Source organism: Schistosoma mansoni, chromosome 4 (genome assembly GCF_000237925.1).
Source record: "Schistosoma mansoni strain Puerto Rico chromosome 4, complete genome".
Lineage (NCBI taxonomy): Eukaryota > Metazoa > Platyhelminthes > Trematoda > Strigeidida > Schistosomatidae > Schistosoma > Schistosoma mansoni.
In genome coordinates this window covers 5,376,523-5,395,430 of record NC_031498.1, presented here as the reverse complement: position 1 = coordinate 5,395,430, position 18,908 = coordinate 5,376,523, and the positions used below count along the sequence as shown (strand labels likewise).

Below are 18,908 nucleotides of genomic sequence, written 5' to 3'. Positions count from 1 at the left end.
CTATCAGCAACATTCTACTGTGGGAGAGAACAAACCAGATTCCAGTGGAGGAAGAAATAAGGAAGAAGCGCTGGAAGTGGATAGGACACACATTGAGGAAATCACCCAATTGCGTCACAAGACAAGCCCTCACATGGAATCCATTGGGGGTAACAGGCGTAAGTAAGTAAGTAAGTAATAGAGAGAGAGATTCCAAACAATGAATGTGTTAATGGAGGTTAATTTCTGCAATATGAATTTATTGACTAATTATTTAGCAAGAAATATGACTAACTTGTTCCTTTTATACATCTGTCATTTAAGTAGCATAATAGAAGTATGTAATTAAAGGTTTACGTTAAATTAAGTTTTTTTTTCATTGTTAATATCATGATAAAGATGTAGGATATCTCAACCTAAAGGATAATAGAATGGTGTATTAAAGGGAAAAGTACTAAGTTCAAGTCCAGATATGAATATCAATAAACTATGGTAGATGAGTTCCAAATCAAATGAAATGCTTATTTTGGATTGGATTTTCAGTTATAATTTAATTATAATCAAATAAATATATTGACTTAATAAACGTAAAAATAGATGGGTTTAAGTTAATAGACTTAAGTATAGTGATTCCTAGGAGAAATACTATTGATTTAGACGCACTATGATGCCGTAACTTGTGGAATCAAACTGGTAATCATGGAACAGTAAATTATCAATGAGATTCTGTAAAGATTGCACTACAACACAAATAGACTGGGATCGAAAATGTTTATTTCTGGATTTCATTTGATTGATTTAAATGATATCTTACTTACGATTAAAACGAAAGGTTTTTAAGTTTAATTTCATCTAAGTAATGTGTGTATAACATTAGGAAGTCTCAAACCAGAACGGTATTCAGCTATTCTACAGTTTTTTCTCAACAATTATATTGAATATTAATAGTGAATAGTTATAGACAATTTACAATAGGTCATAAGTATTGGTTTTGTTCCTGATGGCTTTTGTCAGAATAAGAGTCATTTGAGGACTTATATCCGTCAGATGGTTGAAACCCAAATAAAGTTAAGTCATAAATGTAGGTGTTGTTACAGAGCTTTTCTGTCCTTGACTAGTGTCCTCTAAGATTGAAATATGAACATTATTTGATTATTAAGTAATAAACAATATTATATTGTATGTTTCTGATCGATCACTGAATGGTAACCAATATGATGTTTGTCTAGACGTTTATTTATGATCGAATTTTATCAATTAGCAGGTTCCAATACCATCACTAATTTAAGTCATTCAACATCGCATAAACTATGTTGAATGATGTAGGGTGGTGACTAGAGTAGTCGATTTGAAACCCTCATACTAGATGTCATGCTAACTGGTACTCTCCACTGGGACGTATCCGTAATCTTGAGGCCACATTATAACGACAGACAGAATTCGATAAATATTAAGGGATCAGACAAGCATGAAATTTTTTAATACCCAATGTCCAACTAACGTAAATATCTCAGTCCTACATGAAATCAGTTTTGACTTGGGTAGCTCAGTGGTAATATCTGAAACTGGGAAACTGAGTGATACATGTCTAATCTCTGCAAAGAGTATCAGTTCCCTCCAGATTACAGTTATGTCTTGCTAATAAAAATATTGTATCATATTGTCCAGTCTTTGGTAATTACCAAGTTCTATTAATCATACGTTAACACTCATGAAGCTAAATGATTCAATATATCGGTAAACTTTGCAAACTACACAACAAATTTATGGTCAAATTATATATTTTCTTACTATGCTTTCTAATATTTGATTATAACTGCTAATGAGGTTTTAGGTATCAATACCAAGGTTGGACTTGATAGTTTCAAATAAATTGAGCATTAGGTAAAGAGTCAATAACAAAAATATGTTTATTATTGACTACTAATCGGGAGATATTTTTTTGGAAAAGGCATATATCTTCTTTTCAGTTAAATGAAATCATATCTTATTTAATGTGCTTACTTTATTTCGATTCATAATGAGATAGAATGTACCTTCTTGGCAAATAATTTAAACAGTTGAATTCACGAGTCGATTAAAGCTAGACCACCATGGAAAACCTGAAAGCACTGGATGGCCGTTTCGTCCTAGTATGGGACTCTTCAGAAGTGTGCATCCACGAAATTATCACCGTTGGATGCCGACTCAATGGTCTGGAGGTCAAGTGTTCGCGCGTGAGACCAAAGGTCATGAGTTGGAATCCTGCGAGCAGGATCGTGGGTACACACTGTTGAGAAGTCATATACCAGGACGAAACGACCGTCCAGTGCTTCCAGGTTTTCCATAGTGGTCTAACTTTAATTGACTCATGAATTCAACTATTAAATTACTACAATCTCCATTAAACCCCTTTCTGAAAAATAATTAAAATATCTCTTAATCAATCATTAAATTCTAAAATTATACATGATACACTACTTTCAAATGACAGTTGTCTGGTTTAATGATTAAGAACTGAAGCAACTTTTGCAAAGAAACAACTCCCCTTTTTTTAGAAAAATACACAAAAAAAGTGATAAGTGGCTTATGAACATATGACATAATTTGTCAATATGATGACATAATTGTTCATAACTTTAACAAATAACTACAAAGCTATTTATAAAGCAGTTGTATCTGGCGTTAATCTTCCAATAGTTGTATATCTATATTGATAAAAAGGGGGACTTGAAAATGTCATCAACTATAATCTCTATGTAATATACACACCTTTCAGACATCTAGTAAAATAAAACTATTCACAGTTGTTGACAGATATCAAGATAATTTACAAGTTGAAAAATATATAGTTCTTTCTATTTCATTTGAGATAGAAACAGGTGGCGCATACGTACCCTGTTTTCTTATTCATACAAACATAAGTGTGAAATGGATTATCTAAAAAAAATTATTAATAGTCATGATGACAGCAGATTACTTACCTACTTACATATGCCTGTCACCCCTCGTGGAGGAGCATAGACCGCCCACCAGTATTCTCCATCCAACTCTGTCCTGGGCAATCCTTTCCAGTTTTTTCCAATTGTTATTCATCCTTTTCATATCTGCTTCTATTTCTCGGCGTAATGTGTTCTTTGGCCTTCCTCTTTTACGCTTCCCATGACAACAGATGAATATAGAATTTTAAAACATGGTTAGGGATTAGATCTATAGTTTAGTCGATAAAACATTTAGTTTAGCAACATCGACTTAATTGTTTTGGATTTTGATGTAAATCACAATTTTCTTTGGTTTGGTGGGGAAAACTTGAAATGTCATTTCATATACGTGTTGAGAATGATACGAGTATCCCTTTTGAAACTAAACCATATTTATGTTGATTTGAGAAATGATTAGATTTAGGAACGTATACCATTTGATTCCAACTCGATGGTCTGATTTTGGGAAATTCATAGTTTGATCTCATTTGCAGTCGTGGGTGTTAATTGATGAGATCTACTAAACTAAGATGAAACGGCTGTCAGTCAGTTCATAGTTCTTAATTGTTCTCCCTGTATACATTAATCTGGGATGTCTTTGAAGTTTATTAAGTTTGCACAAACTATTTACTTTCAGGAAAACACTATAAATAATTGGCGAGTTACATGTATTTTTAGATGTTCATGTTTCAGTACGAGTTAACAGTGATAGGTGTCTTATTCGATGCAATAAGTATTTTGTATTGCAATTTTGATCATTATGTTGCGAAAATATTTCATCAAAAGAGATTATTAAATGCCTAGTGGATATCACGATGGCGTTTGAAGCGAAGGGTACTGGGTTCGAGTCCCAGAGTGAACATCAATTTTGAGATGCAGGCACATCGAGCTGACGAGTCCCAAATATGATGAAACGCGCGTCCTGGATTCCACTGCTAACCACTATTCATCTTTGCTCATAAAGCTTGTGACTTCAGGTAATATTGAGGCAGTCTACATATATACCAACAGAAGACTGATCAATTGCAATCCTAAATAACAATGGGAAGATACAAGTAAACAACACAAAGTAAGCTTAGAGAAATTATATTTATGAAGTAATCTTGAGAAGTGTATTTTACCCATCAGTTATAATTTACTGTTAGTTGGCAAAGGTATTGAACAACACCATGATAAATCAGGCTTCCGAAATGCATTTCAGTAAATGTGAAGATAGCTGTCTTCACTGACGGTAATACCATGAAACCCAAGTAAAAATCAAGAACAGTTTGGTGGCTATTTTATTCTGGTCTTGGACTCCTTATCAGTAAATATTTACAACCTCACACAGGGTTGAACTTAGGGCACTCAGGTATTGCGTAAAGAATGATACATTTAGCTCAGAAATTCTTAAGTTCAATACCAATTTCAGCTAGTTGACTCCATAGAATGATAATCATAAAATTATGTAAGTAATACTTAGAAATACAAGGAAAACAGTTGAAAAGGAGAAAAAAATGAAATACTGTAATAAAGATTCAGTTTAGATGAATAATCTATCTATCAAGATGGATAATAATTATCATGATTAACTTAGATATATTCAAAGTGTGGAGTGATTTACTACAGACTGTTTTTATTTTGAATACATAAGTTCTGTGTTGATCGGTTGTATTTTCTTATTTATCGACCACGTACATGGATTGAAAAGGTATAATTATAGGGTTTATGATAACTTTTAGATAACCTATAGTACTTGACTCCACTCCGGATCGAGAAATATGAAGACCAGATACCGTAATATACCTCAGCGATCCGTTAGGTTGTTGGTGTGAATTATATTGGAATCCTCGATATAGGTTTGTCTGTTAGTTTCCGCTCATCAGAATGGCATGTCTTCAATCTTGCGGGAAGTGAACGTTAACCACAAATCAACCAGCGCTTTAGTAGGAGACACTATTGTTGGACTATTCGTTGGAAAATAACCTCCAGTGGGACTGAGATGTTTAGAATAACTGATTTCTCAAGAGTAATATTGGGACTTTATCGACAGAATTCGATCAGCAATAATGATACTGTATGATATTAATATAAATACTTAAGATCTATCCATGAAAAGGTCTGTTGGATGATCATCGTATGGATAATCCAACTTTAGTTTGTCTTAAAGCATCTGTTTTGATCGGTTACCATCATCTGAGGAAAAGGACTAACCAGTCTTAATAATTTACTCTCTAGAAATGGAACAGTCAACAACAAAATTAGTTCGTAGTCCTGATAATCAGTCATTTCTAATCTGGGTTAAAGCTCGTATACAGCATAATTCATATCTCAGAAGTGAAAATTACTGAGACTGGTAACAATTTATAAAGACTGATCGACTCCGAGTTCACTGTTACTTAAGATATTTCAACAGAAATATTCATTTGTCTATCTGACTAATCCACAAGATTAAGTCAAGTAAGCGTGATATTTGTACTATGATAATTGTTTGTAAATTATTCCGTAATACAATGCATGCGCTCACTAGTGACTGACTTCTAGAGGTATTTCCTGGATTTCTAATGAGAAACCGTTACCAGTGGAGTTCAGCCAGGTCTGTTGTGAGATAGTAACTCATTGAAGACAATGGTAGATGGTTGCACAATTTCGTGGATTGGTTGAGGTTAGACATTAACGCTGTTGGATGCCAGCTTGGTGATCTAGAGGTTAAGTGTTCGCCCGCGAGACCGAAGGTCCTGGATTCGGATCCAGTGAGTGGGGTCATGGGGGCGCACTGCTGAAGAGTCCCATACTAGGGTGAAACGGCCGTCCAGTGCTTCCAGGCTTTCCATAGCGATCTAAGTTTAATTGACTCATGAATTTAAATTACTACAATCTCCACAAAACCCCCTTCTGATAACAATATATTACCTTTATATGTGTCCATGATATTCTAGTTTATTAGTACACCAATCCGTTCGTAGGTACTAGAGTGTATTCTGGACAGATTAGGTAATTTCTCTTGTAGGCATTACTCTCAATACCACTCCCTATTTTTATTTGCCGTCCATCTCTTGCTGAAAATATAACATCTTAAGAAAGAAATTTGACAAAACAATTCATAGGATATACTAGCTTTCTCGGTTATGTTACAATTCATCCCTATTCTAAATCCTCTATATTTTTCATTCTTTGAGTCCTTTTAAACTGATTAAGTGAAGTAGCCACTTCAGTATAACACAAGGTCAAGGTTATTTGAACCATGACTAATCTTACAATTAATTCAATGGATTAAGTTACACCTATCACACTCCAATGCTCGTAATTCATCTTATTGGGACATCTCAATATTACAAAAAAAATCACACCTATCCCCCATAATGAAAAAATACAAAAACATAACAAATTAATAGTACAAATCAAAATTAAAAAATTCTCATCTGTTTTTAATACAATATCTATTCAGAAGGGGTTTTGTGGAGATTTCAGTATTTTCATAGTTGAAATCATGAGTCAATTGAAGCTAGAACACCAAGGAAAACCTGGAAGCACTGCTTGACGGCCGTTTCATCCTACTGTGGGACTTCTCAGCAGTGCGCATCCACGATCCCACCTCACGAGATTCGAAACCAGGACCTACCAGTCTCGCGCCAGAGCACTTAACCGATAGACCACTGAGCCGGTATCCAACGGTGTTAATGTCTAACTTCAACCAATCCACAAAATTGAGCAACCATTCATCAATGTCTTCAGTGAGTTGATATCTCCCAACAGACCTGGTTGAACTCCACTAGTCACTGCTTCTCACTAGAAAAAAACCCTTCTGATAATAATGATAATGTTTATTGATAGGTATTAAAAAAAAGGAAAAGAAAAGGGTGAAAAAAGAAAAATGGAAAGTAGGGAAATAATCATACAAATTAATATAGATGAGTAGATAAACAATAAATAGATATAATGTATAAGATATGTTAATTCATTAATTTATTCTTCATTAAACAATTAATTGAAGAATAATGAACTCAGTAGTATACAATACACTTGTCTAATTGATTAATTATTTATTTATTATATAAAGATCCTGTCAGATCATTATTCGAAGTATGTACATGATACGATCAAGCCTGTGGAAATACAAGTACTACTACTAGTACTACTACTACTACTACTAATACTAATACTACTACTAATAATAGTAATAGTAATAATAATAGACAGTAGATTGGTTGACTCTGATCAGATAAAAAGTTTACTGATAATAGGAAAAGAAAAATATGAAAGTTTTTTTTAAATCGTACTACTAAAATAAACCACTCCCTTTTTACTTTTTTTTTTGCTTTACTACTTGTCAAATGTGTAAGTAGATATATCAGAAGGAATTGTCGTGATCATTTCAAATAGGAATTGTTTTCTTTATTTATCTAAATTGACTCTTGTCATTAATTATCAAACAATACTTAATGAGAAAGAGATATATATGCACATATTGTAAGTAATATACAACAGATGGAATATATATATATATATAATCACCCTTTAAAATCCGTTTTAAGGAATATAACTAACATGTTTATTAATGACTAAATGAACATTGAATTATTAATTTATATGTATATTTGTGGGCTGTGATACTGCCCTCATGCCCAGATCGAAGCAGGTGATTTTTTTTAAGAGGCCACACCCGGAGCATTCGACCTAAAGGTCTGATCTACAAGGCAGTGGAGTATCGTAAGGAGATGCAATCCCATGGTAGCCAGTGACCAACGATTGATTCATCCGCCATTTGTTCCATCAGGATCCTGGAGCCCATGTGCAACATTGGTTTGGAATCAGGGTTTTCCAACTCCCCTAAGTGGACTTTCCGTGTCCACCGACCCGGTTAAAGCGCCGGACATTCGCTTCTCATCCTCTCAATTTCGTAAACAATAGTAGTGCCACGAGAAGGCAGTGAGTAGGACTTCCTTGGCAGAAGGTGTAGACGCGTGGCTATGTAAGGACGTTTCCAGAGAGAGGGCGGGCCCTCCCCACTCTCGGCCGTACCAGGGCATTTGGGGGCTATGCTTACAGAAGAATTTACTTCAGTTCAGTTTTAAGTATGTATTATTCAAAGTGTTTCTTTGAGATGTTTGCCCAGATTAAGATATATATATATATATATATATATATATATATATATATATATATTCCAGTGTATTCTATAGAGGAAATAAACTATACTGGAAGAGTTTTTATCATATCAATTCAAATGTAATGATACCCCCCCTTTTCCTTTCTACACCTTTTTAATATGATAATAATAATTATATTACTTTATATATTATTTTCATGCTTAATCAAGTGTAACAGATTGTTTTGATTGAAATCAAAAAAGACTAAACAACCTTTAACAACCTTATAATCTTTTTCTTTCTATAAGTCTACACTTAAATTTGTTGATTATTTAAAATTAAAATTATTCTAATAATAAATACATAGGTCATAATTATTTTCTATGATGCTAATAATAGGAAGATATAAAGGTGATGACTATGATGCCGAAGGCAGTAAAATTTGTTCCTTCTTTTCCTTCTTCTTGTTCTTCTTCCTCTTCCTCTTCTTCTTCTTCTTCTTCTTCAAAACACCAGATGTTAAGTGTAATAACTCTTTGATGATGTAATATCTTTTTTTTATTTTTGGAAGTACAGCACATCTTTCATTCCATTCTCTTATAGACCATTAAAGAGTCACGCAAATCATACATACATTGCTCATTTATTCATTTACATATTGTTAACATCATTAAAATATGAAAACTAATATGATTAATACACACATAAACAAACACACATATATATAAACAATCCAACTGTGAAGTGTTCATACCCTTCATTTATCCACTTCAACAACTATGATTATATTAGTAATATTGAATCAAATTTAACTTGTCATTTATAACTTTAATTTTCCATTTTTTTTATATGAATGTTTGTTTTAGCCATAATAAAAAAACGATATTCTCATGTTTAGCTAGAAATTTATTTCAGTTTAATTTAATGAAGCTAATTAATGAGAAATAAATATCTTTGTGTTTTAGATGGTTGGCTGAAAAAAAACTTGTTAATACTTTACCTACTTATGAGTAGGTTAATAAAATAAGCTAAAATTTAAGTTCACCTGATGTTTGCTTGTATCTTCCTATTATTGTTCAGGATTGCAATTGATCAGTGTCTTGTTGGTGGATTGCTTGGATATTGCTTTATGTCATAAGCTTTTCAAGCAAAGATGGATAGTGGCTAGCAGTGGAGTTTAGAATGCAAGTACATCCAGCTGACAGGTCCTAAATAGAACGAAACGCGCTTCCTGGACTCCACTGCTAGTCAATATCCATCTTTGCTTAAAAAGCTAAAATTTGTTTTCTATTTTCGAACTACTCGAATAGACGATCTGTAACAAAAATAATGGTTATATATTTTTTGAACTTTATTTTGAAACCATTGAGTGGGAATACAATGGTCGTTTAGTAAATTGAATAGACTAAATTTGGAAGTGTGGGAGTAGATACGATATCTAGATTCAGTAGTTCATGAGAAATACTGGAAAGTGAAAAAGTAGGACAAAATTGATTATCCAGTACTTTTTGTTTTTCATTATTTCACTATTTCTCATAAATCCATAACAATAAACGCCTTTACAAGAAAATGAGGTTGATTGTGTTCAGTAAGACTAAAAATATTATCGCTTCATTCATGATTGTATCTTATTTTTTAAATTCCATGTCTGATAATGCTTTTATCACATTATCTTACTACCTTAATCTTGTCATTTTCATTTTTTCACTGGGAATCAGTTTTGTCATTTTAGTTTTCGTCTGTTTACTTAGACACTCCTTTCCATTCTCTCCATTTATAGACATGGTTTTTTATGTCGAAAATACCCTCCTAATTTGACACATATGTGATCTTGTTTGCCTTCTGACATCAAATTATTTCGTATGGTTGTCTTAAATATCTGGCAGCGCTTAAATGGTATCATATAAATTCAATTCCTATCGTGCTTTTATCTTTAGGATGCCTATTTGTTGTGATGAGGAGGATAAGAAAATATGGGGGCTATTTTTGGGATATCTGTAATCTGATTTCTTAATATGTAATTGCTAAAGCTTAGTTCACGCGATTTTTATATTCACCGGATTTCAAATCTTTATGTCATTTATCAATTTTCCTAACACTTTCTCGCGTTAGTAACTTATTATATATTGGTTACAAGCCTTTCATTACAGTTTTGTCTTCCGAGTACCCTACTGTGGCAAACAGTAATTTATGATCTATGTTGCTCTACGGTCCCGTAATCCATGCATTTAATGATGTACGTTTTCGAGTCAGAAATGCATAAGTTAGATCACTCATCTGATGTTTATTTTCCCACTGAGTTTTCAGAGAAACGAAATTCTACTTGGCCAATCAGCATAATTATACAAGTGGTCAAACCCATTCGTAGCAGGTAGTATCAGGTAGAGAATTAAATCCCATTATATCTAAGGGCGATATTAGTGGGATGAGCTATTACATTATTACTCAAATAATTCTATGAACCATGACTTTGAATGAGTGCCGACTTTAGAGAAATTATAGCTTGTAAGCAGGAATAAATAACTTTTCAGAGTAGTCAAGTTCTATAAGCTGGATGATTTAGTTGAGGTGCTTTAACTGTATTTCTGAGAACATATTGTCAGGGTATACTTCGTGTGGAATTAGGGCCTGTCCAAACGGTCCTATAATATACTTGTATTAATCCCGACAAAAATCATCTATATGACATACGACATTGGTATTTAGAAATCAAAATGACTAACGGTATTAATTAGAAGCAATCGAATATGTATGTTAGCTAAGAATTCCCAGGATTGTCCAAGTCAAGTCAAATAGAACACAGTAATAGAATTAATGGCAGTCTTTGATGTTCTGACCGCAGAGTCCAGTTAGAAGGATGATTTTTCGACTTAGGACATCTTTCACAATTGTTTACTGTACGATATACATTTCTATTTATCTCCAGCTGCCAAAAATTGGGTCTTTCTAAATATTTCACTTTTCTCAATGCCCAAAATCTAGCCTTAAGGTACTCAAGGACAGATCATTTAAGGAAGAAATACCATCAGAAGTAGTTAATAATTCATATTGCTTGGCAAAATCTACGTTCCAGATTACCATCCCAACCTTTACGTATAACACTTGGTATATATCCGAAGTATCGACAGACTTCTCTGAAGAGATCTAGATGGCTTACTGGTAGAGGTTACACCAATAAACAGTCTGTAGTATCAATAGGTTTAGCTCGTAATGACTTTCAAGATGAGTAATCAACATTGTAAAACCCATCTTTGTACGCTTCTGTACAAATACGAAGGAAATCCTTCTATGTCCGCTTTCCCTAATGACTAGCCCTTCGCGTTCCTGTATTACGTATTGTTCCTTTTGCTGTCTGTATTTTTGTATATTTCTTCCCATTTTTGAGATTGATCGCACCTATTATACCATATTGTTTACGAATTCCGGATCTTAACTATTTCATTGATATTGTTGAGTATTTCAGTAGCCATTTTATCTTCGCTTTACTTAACTGTATTTTATGGTGCTCGCCATATTAGACTGCCATATTTGTGAACTCGTTGCTACTGTTTTGTGTGGTTGATTTTGAGGCACATTCCCTATTTGTTTTAATAACATAATTAATTGTATTTTCTCTGTAATCATTGTTTTCTAGTTGGTTACTCATCCTTGGAGTGAATTAAATTGACCTACCCTTCTCTTCTAGGTAGGATATTGTTCATTGACTGATAGGAATATTTTTCTTATTGTGATAATTTGGTTTTATCAAGTGTCCGTACCAGTTGGAAGAGGTACCGTTCATACACCATTATTTCTCGTCGTACTTATATTCTTTCTTATAGTACTTTTTCTATTTATCTTATGAACTATTTTGAACGTTTGTTACCTTATTATAAGAGAGTTATTAGCTATTATCGTCTCTTGAATTATGGAACTGTAAAAAGAGCAACTGTGATTCTATCAAGGACAGTTACATTGAAGTAGTTCAATTTCTGGATCTAACAAACATGTTGAACTTGTTTAAAACTTTTGTGCTGAAAGGTATTGTCATAAGCGCTCAGGGTAATGCTCCAACGTTTAACCATAAGAGGTAAGAACTGTTCAGGCTGATGAATAAAAGATGGCGAAATTCTTTCTAAATAAATATTTATGAGGCTGTTTAACAGTCAAAAAACACAGCTAATTATTCTCTCCGAGCTTGAGGATAAAATTGTTCATCAGCAATAAGTTTACGTAAAAAACAGATTACGGATCAACCTTCCTGCTTCACAACTGCACCAATACCTACATGTGATGCGCCAGTGATAAGTACCGAGTGTAAGTACGAAGAACAGCACCACTGAAAAGCTCTACCAAACTTCATAGGCATGATCCTTGTTCCTCACTCTATTTAAATAAGTTGGACGTCAAGATTTGAAATAGACAATTAACGTGACATAAAAAGTCGGGAATAAAACAGGAATGATACTGAATAGCACATACTAGTGAACGTAGTTCGGTGAGATTTTTCGGAGATGGTTCATTTGTAAGTGGAGCTAATCACAATACATCTGGTCCAAAATCATAATCGTCAATTAAATATCTAAGACATTCAAAAAATCTATGCAAAAAATGAGCAGAAAGGTGTCACAGGTGTTCAGGGTTTGGTAACTCTTTTGTCCATGACACCCTTATAATTAAAGGATACCAACCAAATCAAGTTAGAGGTCAGAGATGAATGAGTTCCAAGATATATTTGGACAGTTGTCGATATGTTGAGAAACGTTTGAACAGGGCTGGCCGGTAGTTGCAAGGGATGCGTGGCACTGTGCAAATACTCGTGATCTGATGCCAATGCGTGACTAGGAGCCTTTACTTGGAGTGTGTCCAGTAAGGCTATTGAGGACAGTATCAGTGTCTAAAACTTACTTACTTTACGTACTTTGCTCAGTTTGCTTACTCTACTCACTTTACTTCACTTTGCTTCCCTTACTTTACTTAAATTACTTAACTTACTAACTTAATTACTTAATCAATTGCTTAAGCCTGTTACCCCCAGTGGAGCGTAGTCCACCGACCAGCATTCTCCAACACACTCTGTCCTGAGCCTTCATTTCTAGTTCTATCCAACTTTCGTTCATTCTTCTCATATCTATCTCCATTTCTCGGCGTCATGTGTTGTTTGGTCTTCCTCTTCTCCTCTCGCCTTCAGGATTCCATGTGAGGGCTTGTCTTGTGACGCAATTGGGTGATTTCCTCAATGTGTGTCCTATCCACTTCCAGCGCTTCTTCCTTATTTCTTCCTCCACTGGAATCTGGTTTGTTCTCTCCCACAGTAGAATGTTGCTGATAGTGTCTGGTCAACGGATCCGAAGTATCTTGCGTAGACAACTGTTAATAAACACATGTATCTTCTGGATGATGGCTTTTGTAATTCTCCACGTCTCCGCCACATACAGTAGAACTGTCTTGACATTTGTATTGAAAATTCTGATCTTGGTGTTGATTGACAATTGTTTTGAGTTCCAGATGTTCTTCAGTTGTAAATATGCTGCTCTTGCTTTGCCGATCCTCGCCTTTACATCTCCACCGTGTTCATCGATGGTGCTGCCCAGGTATATAAAGGTTTTTACATCCTCCAACGGTTCTCCGTCAAGTGTGATTTGATTGATGCATGTTGTGTTGCACCGGAGAATCTTGTTTTTCCCTTTTGTGTATGTTAAGACCTACTTCTTCTGAGACTGCTGCTACACTGATCGTCTTATTCTTTCTTTTTTAGTTGAGTGTGCCATAGAATAGCCAGATCATTTGCGAAGTTTAGATCGTCCGTCTGAATCCTAGCTATCCATTGTATTCCTTGCTTCCCTCCAGATGTTGACGTCTTCATAATCTAGCCAATCACCAGGAGAAAGAGAAAGGGTGAGAGTAAGCAACTTTGCCTAACACAGGTCTTTACTTTGAACGAGTCTATGAGCTGTCCGCCATGCACGATTTTGCAGTTTACCCCATCATAGGACTTCCGTATGATGTTGACTATTTTCTCAGGTACACCGTAGTGCCGAAGAAGCCTCCATAGTGTTGTCCTGTCGACGGAGTCAATGAAGTTGATGTAGAGTGGTGAATCCCATTCAACTGATTGTTCCACAATGATCCGTAGTGTTCCGATTTGGTCGGTACAAGATCGATCCTTACCGAATCCAGCCTGTCGGAGTCCTTTATTCCGTTTAACAACACCCTGTTGGAGACGTTTCCTGGTATGGAGAGGAAAGTGTCTCATTAGTCCTCTTACTTGCTTTGATTGCCCTTCTTTGATATCTTGATCAGGTGTCTTTCTTTCCAGTTTCCTATCGAGTGGAAACAGGTTTATCCGAACACATAGCGTTTTTAAGCCTTCTCGTGTAGGAATTTAGATTCACATTCAATGAAGAAGGTGGAAGATCCTCGAATTCTACTGGAAGTCAGAGCGTCTTTCCGTAAGCGAGTTGAGTTGCAGTGCATTCAATGTCAGCTTTCGCTGCATTGCGAATACAGAGTAAAATAAGTGAAAGAGCGTTTGTCCACTGTTATACGTTTGCAGCTAATAGTGAGGCTTTAAACTGTCTGTGAAATCGCTCTACCATCGCGTTAGCCTGTGGGTGATAGTCAGTCGCTTGGAATCGTGCTATTCCTAATAGTGCAGTAAGACATCGGAATAGTCCAGACTCAGACTGTTGTCTTAATTCCCCTTTTTATTCATACTAGGCCAAAAATATCGTTTTGCAATGAGTTTAGTGATTATTCGAACATGTAGTTAAGAAAGCTTTTGCAACGTACTTAAGACTTTGCGTGGAAAATGTCTCGGCACGATCGGGCAGTCCCTATATGTCACAAAAATGTTTCCTTACCCGTCCCTACTTGTTTGACCCTTGATTTCGGGGTTTTTGAAGATAACTCGTGCTGAAGACCAGTGTCTTATTTTTAAAACTGGGAGAGTTTTAGAATCTCGGTTCCTTGGAAACTGTTCAAGGACGTTACACGAGACAAGGCATCTGTCACTACATTGTTTGTCCTAGGAATGTGTTGTCTATCTGAAGTGAACTGTGAAGTGTGTATTAATTGTCCATACTCTCTAGGGGAGTACTTGTGTGAAGAGCCTAAAGAGAAGGTAAGAGGTTTATATTTGGTGAACGGAATAAATCCTCGGTCTTCCACCATGTCGAAAGTGCCATACAACATAATACACGGCTAGAAGTTCTCTAACGAAGTGCTATACTTTGGTTCAGTGTCTTGCAACCGTCTCGAGAACACTTCCCACCGTATGATGCATCTGCCTACATATTAGTTTGCTATATAAGCCCTTAGGTTCATACAGTCTCGGTCCGGCTAAAGTAAAGATCAGTTACTTAAGCTGGCTGGTGAAACCTTATCTGTTTCTGAAACACGGATCGATATGGTTGAAACAAGAACAGAAATAAATAAATATATGAAATAACTTTTGGTGAATAGTGACTAAGCGACACAATGAACATATCTGTGGAACTCAGTCTCGTCTATAAGAAATGGACAAGTTTGTGATTGGTGAATGAACAACGTATGGTGTCATCAAAGCCAGATGAATCCAAAGTGGTGGGTGCTTGATTATACTGTTAGCGAGTTCCTTTACTTGCCACGCAATAATACCCATTATCACTGGAACAGTGAGATGATCGGAATCCTACTGACGCTGAATCAGAGCTAATGACGAAGCGATTGTTGTGAGAAAAGAGTCCATCCCCACGATCCCTCGCTAAACCTTAGTAGCGGAGATGTCTCACTAACAAAATGACTCCTCTAGCAACAGACAATTCACGTCAAAGAATATAAATAATTAAGTACAAATGGGAAGGTAGATGACCGGGAAAAATTGTAAACCACTCAAGCTTTCGTGTCTACTCCCAAGTGACCAGATTTCCGTTGAAGTGTCCACCTTTCGACTGCTCTGAAACAAACTCATTCACTCGAATTGAAAAATAAATAAATCTGCAAATGATTATAAGATCGATTAGAATTAGTGCAGTCGAATGGCTAGACTAACACCCATCGGACATTACCAAATACGTGAAATGATACTGAAACAACAGGGAATAAGTGCAAGGAAGTCATCTGGTTTATGCGAGCTCGTGACAAAGCCATTGGAGATATTGGGGAATACACTAGCTTTAGGATGAGCGCAATTTTCGTAATCAGCGTAACCTAGCTGTTTGCAAAGTACTTGGGTGCATAACTTTCCATAGTTGAACATTACGACCTTTTAATGATATATCTAAAGTGAATGAGTATTTTCGTATTTTCAGGGGCTTTGCGGTGAGACTATAATTTATGGACAACCTTTGAGTGACTCTAATTGGAGTCACTTCAAAGTGGCCTTGAGAATGCTTACCTACTAACTAGGGCTAAATGAGGGTTGTAAACTTGTGTGAAGGATTGTGATTTACAGTTGATGGGCAGGGATATAGATTGGACTTAGGGTTTTCATCACGAACTGACATAAGCTGAAATGCCAAGATGCTATTTAGCCAAAAAGGTAAAGAATTTCACACGGAAATCCAAGACCTGTTGTCGTAAATCTTATTGGTTCGTCCGTAAATTATAGTCTCCCTGCGCACAGTTTTGCTTGTCTTATGCGTTTCTCAAAGAGATAGATGAAACTGGCTTTATGTAAGGGCTATCAGCACAAACACAGCTGTGTTTCCTCCTAAATTTTTCGTTTGGTTCATTGTCAGACTTCTCAAAGTACGCTGAATATCCCGTTGGTCCTTTGTTGCCTATTATCGTCAGGGCTAGTGTCAGTGTTCTTGTATACACCTTTGATATATACTGTATCTATCCAAATAATGATGTAGAATGCAATAGAAAACTTGTCGAAAGTGCATTGCATTATGTACATGAAGATATTAGTCATCCTTCTTTCTCTGTGGCATACCTTAGACATGCCTTTATCAAACATTTTGACTTCGTTGGTGTTCGTAGGTTGTGATTTAGAGTTAGTAGCATTGTACTGAGAAATCTAACATAAAAAGCAAGAATCCTTGCAGTGTTTCTCATTTAAGAATTAGAGAAGTCAATAAATTTGCTAATTTTCGTTTTATGTTAGGGTCATGGTTTTTCCGGGCACATTAACTTTTTTCAATACAGTAAATAAGTAAGGTTTCATGTACTCGGCTTTGAGCTGTGTTTTAGTGTAGAGACCTGTGGTAACACAGGCGTTGAAGTTGTATCTAAAATTAAGTCTACGATGAGGATTTTAAACGACTGAAATAGCTGTCTTTCGAGACCAACTCACTGGCGGACGTCGCTCCTTCAGAAAAACGTCATCCAGATTCATCCTTAGTATAATCCAACTGTAATTAACTGTGGTATTGATAAACATTGCTAACAAGTCACTGTTTATCGTAAGCTGCGTGAATCAAAAATCAGTTCAAATGAGCAGGTAATCGGCGATGGGTTGTTTTCGGGGGCCTGTTTTCTCTCGAATATGACGTATCTCACTCTTGTTTATTCACTCTGAAATTGATTTATCAGATAGATCGATGTTAAATAAGTTAATGAAAGTTCTACCGATTGTTTTGAATTGGGTCTCAAAAACACTATACATCAAATGTTTAAGAAATGCTGTTAGTTCATTAACAATAGGCCTGGAGTTTTATAAACTTTCATATTAAACACCTTGGTGTCTCAAGTTACGCTGAAGATCATGCAAATGTAAATCCAAATAAAACAGTTAAAACCGATTTTCATAACCTAGATTATAGGCTGTAAAATAATTCATTCAAAATTACATCCCTAATACTATGAGGATAGGGTTTTATCAACCCGAAGTACGTTTTTAATAAATCATAACTTGAAATTCAATTCTATGGGAACTCGGCTCATAACAACTCGCTTCTTTCAAAACACAAGGTCTGTATTTGATGTTAACGATTGTACGTTTTTTCCTGTAATGTCAATGATAACCCTTTAAGTCTGCAAATAATCATCTATGACCTTTGGTCTTTCGCTACAAATTAGCTATTTTTTACATACACCAACAAAAATAATTGAATCTTTTATCGAGTTCTCTATTTTTAAGTCGCTCTGAGTGAGCATATCAGTGTAAAAACTATCAGCTTGTGTAGATCTCGCGTATTTTCCTCTTAGGATGTCAGAAGAAATTCAAAAAACTGAAGAAACATCGATACGAGAACTTCTTTTTGAGCGTTATAAAGACTACTTAAACCTTTCAGACGCGGATCGAATTCGTTACGTAAACTTTTCAAAAGAACTGAGCGCTGCATTAAACGGTGATGATCCATCATCCTTAAAAAGAACGATTAGTAATCACATCTTTTCTGATCCTGAAAAGTTGATTCGCATGAAATTATTAACTTTTCCTTTGCCACCAAATGAAGAATTAATGGTGCGCCGGGTAATGGACAGTTGTCCATTTAAAGCTCTGTTAAGCTGCTTTGGAGGTTCGGTAAACTTGAAATAACCACCACATAAATATATAGGTTTTGTTTTGGGCGGTATATTTGGGTTGTTTTCAGCCAGTGTGGACCCAATGAGTACAGTATATGGTGCGGAAACTCCAACTACTCGCCAAGTTATGAAGGAAATGTATTCCCGTTCATTATCACATGCCAAGAGTTTTGCTATGATTGGGACACTTTTCGCTGGTACTGAATGTGCTCTTGAGAGTGTAAGCTATCTTATGGCTTTGTGATATTGGTTTTTTAGTACCGTGGAAAGAGTGATCTTCTGAATAGTACATTGTCAGGTGCAATAGTCGGTGGTGGAATAGGTTTTCGAGGTAATTTTGTTTATACGTGATACTCATTTAGATTTTACTAGCTGGTTTACAAGCCGGTCTTTTGGGAGCTGCTGGTTTCTCAATATTCTCTACTGCCATCGATTACTATTTTAGACACAAAAACTAGTCTTTCTT

At 35.4% G+C, this 18,908-nt stretch overlaps 1 protein-coding gene and 1 non-coding gene across 2 annotated transcripts; both read left to right on the top strand.

Annotated features, from left to right (window-relative positions):
- Positions 1 to 3,727: 3,727 nt before the first annotated feature.
- On the top strand, positions 3,728 to 3,801 carry Smp_tRNA_00982_Pseudo_TTG.1.1. The gene has a single exon. It is a non-coding gene (tRNA).
- Positions 3,802 to 18,122: 14,321 nt separating this feature from the next.
- Positions 18,123 to 18,900, top strand: Smp_038630 (putative mitochondrial import inner membrane translocase subunit tim22; the record flags this gene model as incomplete). Its single annotated transcript, XM_018796627.1, has 4 exons — positions 18,123 to 18,435; positions 18,475 to 18,662; positions 18,701 to 18,773; positions 18,815 to 18,900. 4 exons carry the CDS (start codon positions 18,123 to 18,125, stop codon positions 18,898 to 18,900), a joined length of 660 nt encoding a protein of 219 aa, XP_018651750.1.
- Between the last annotated feature and the right edge of the window lie 8 nt (positions 18,901 to 18,908).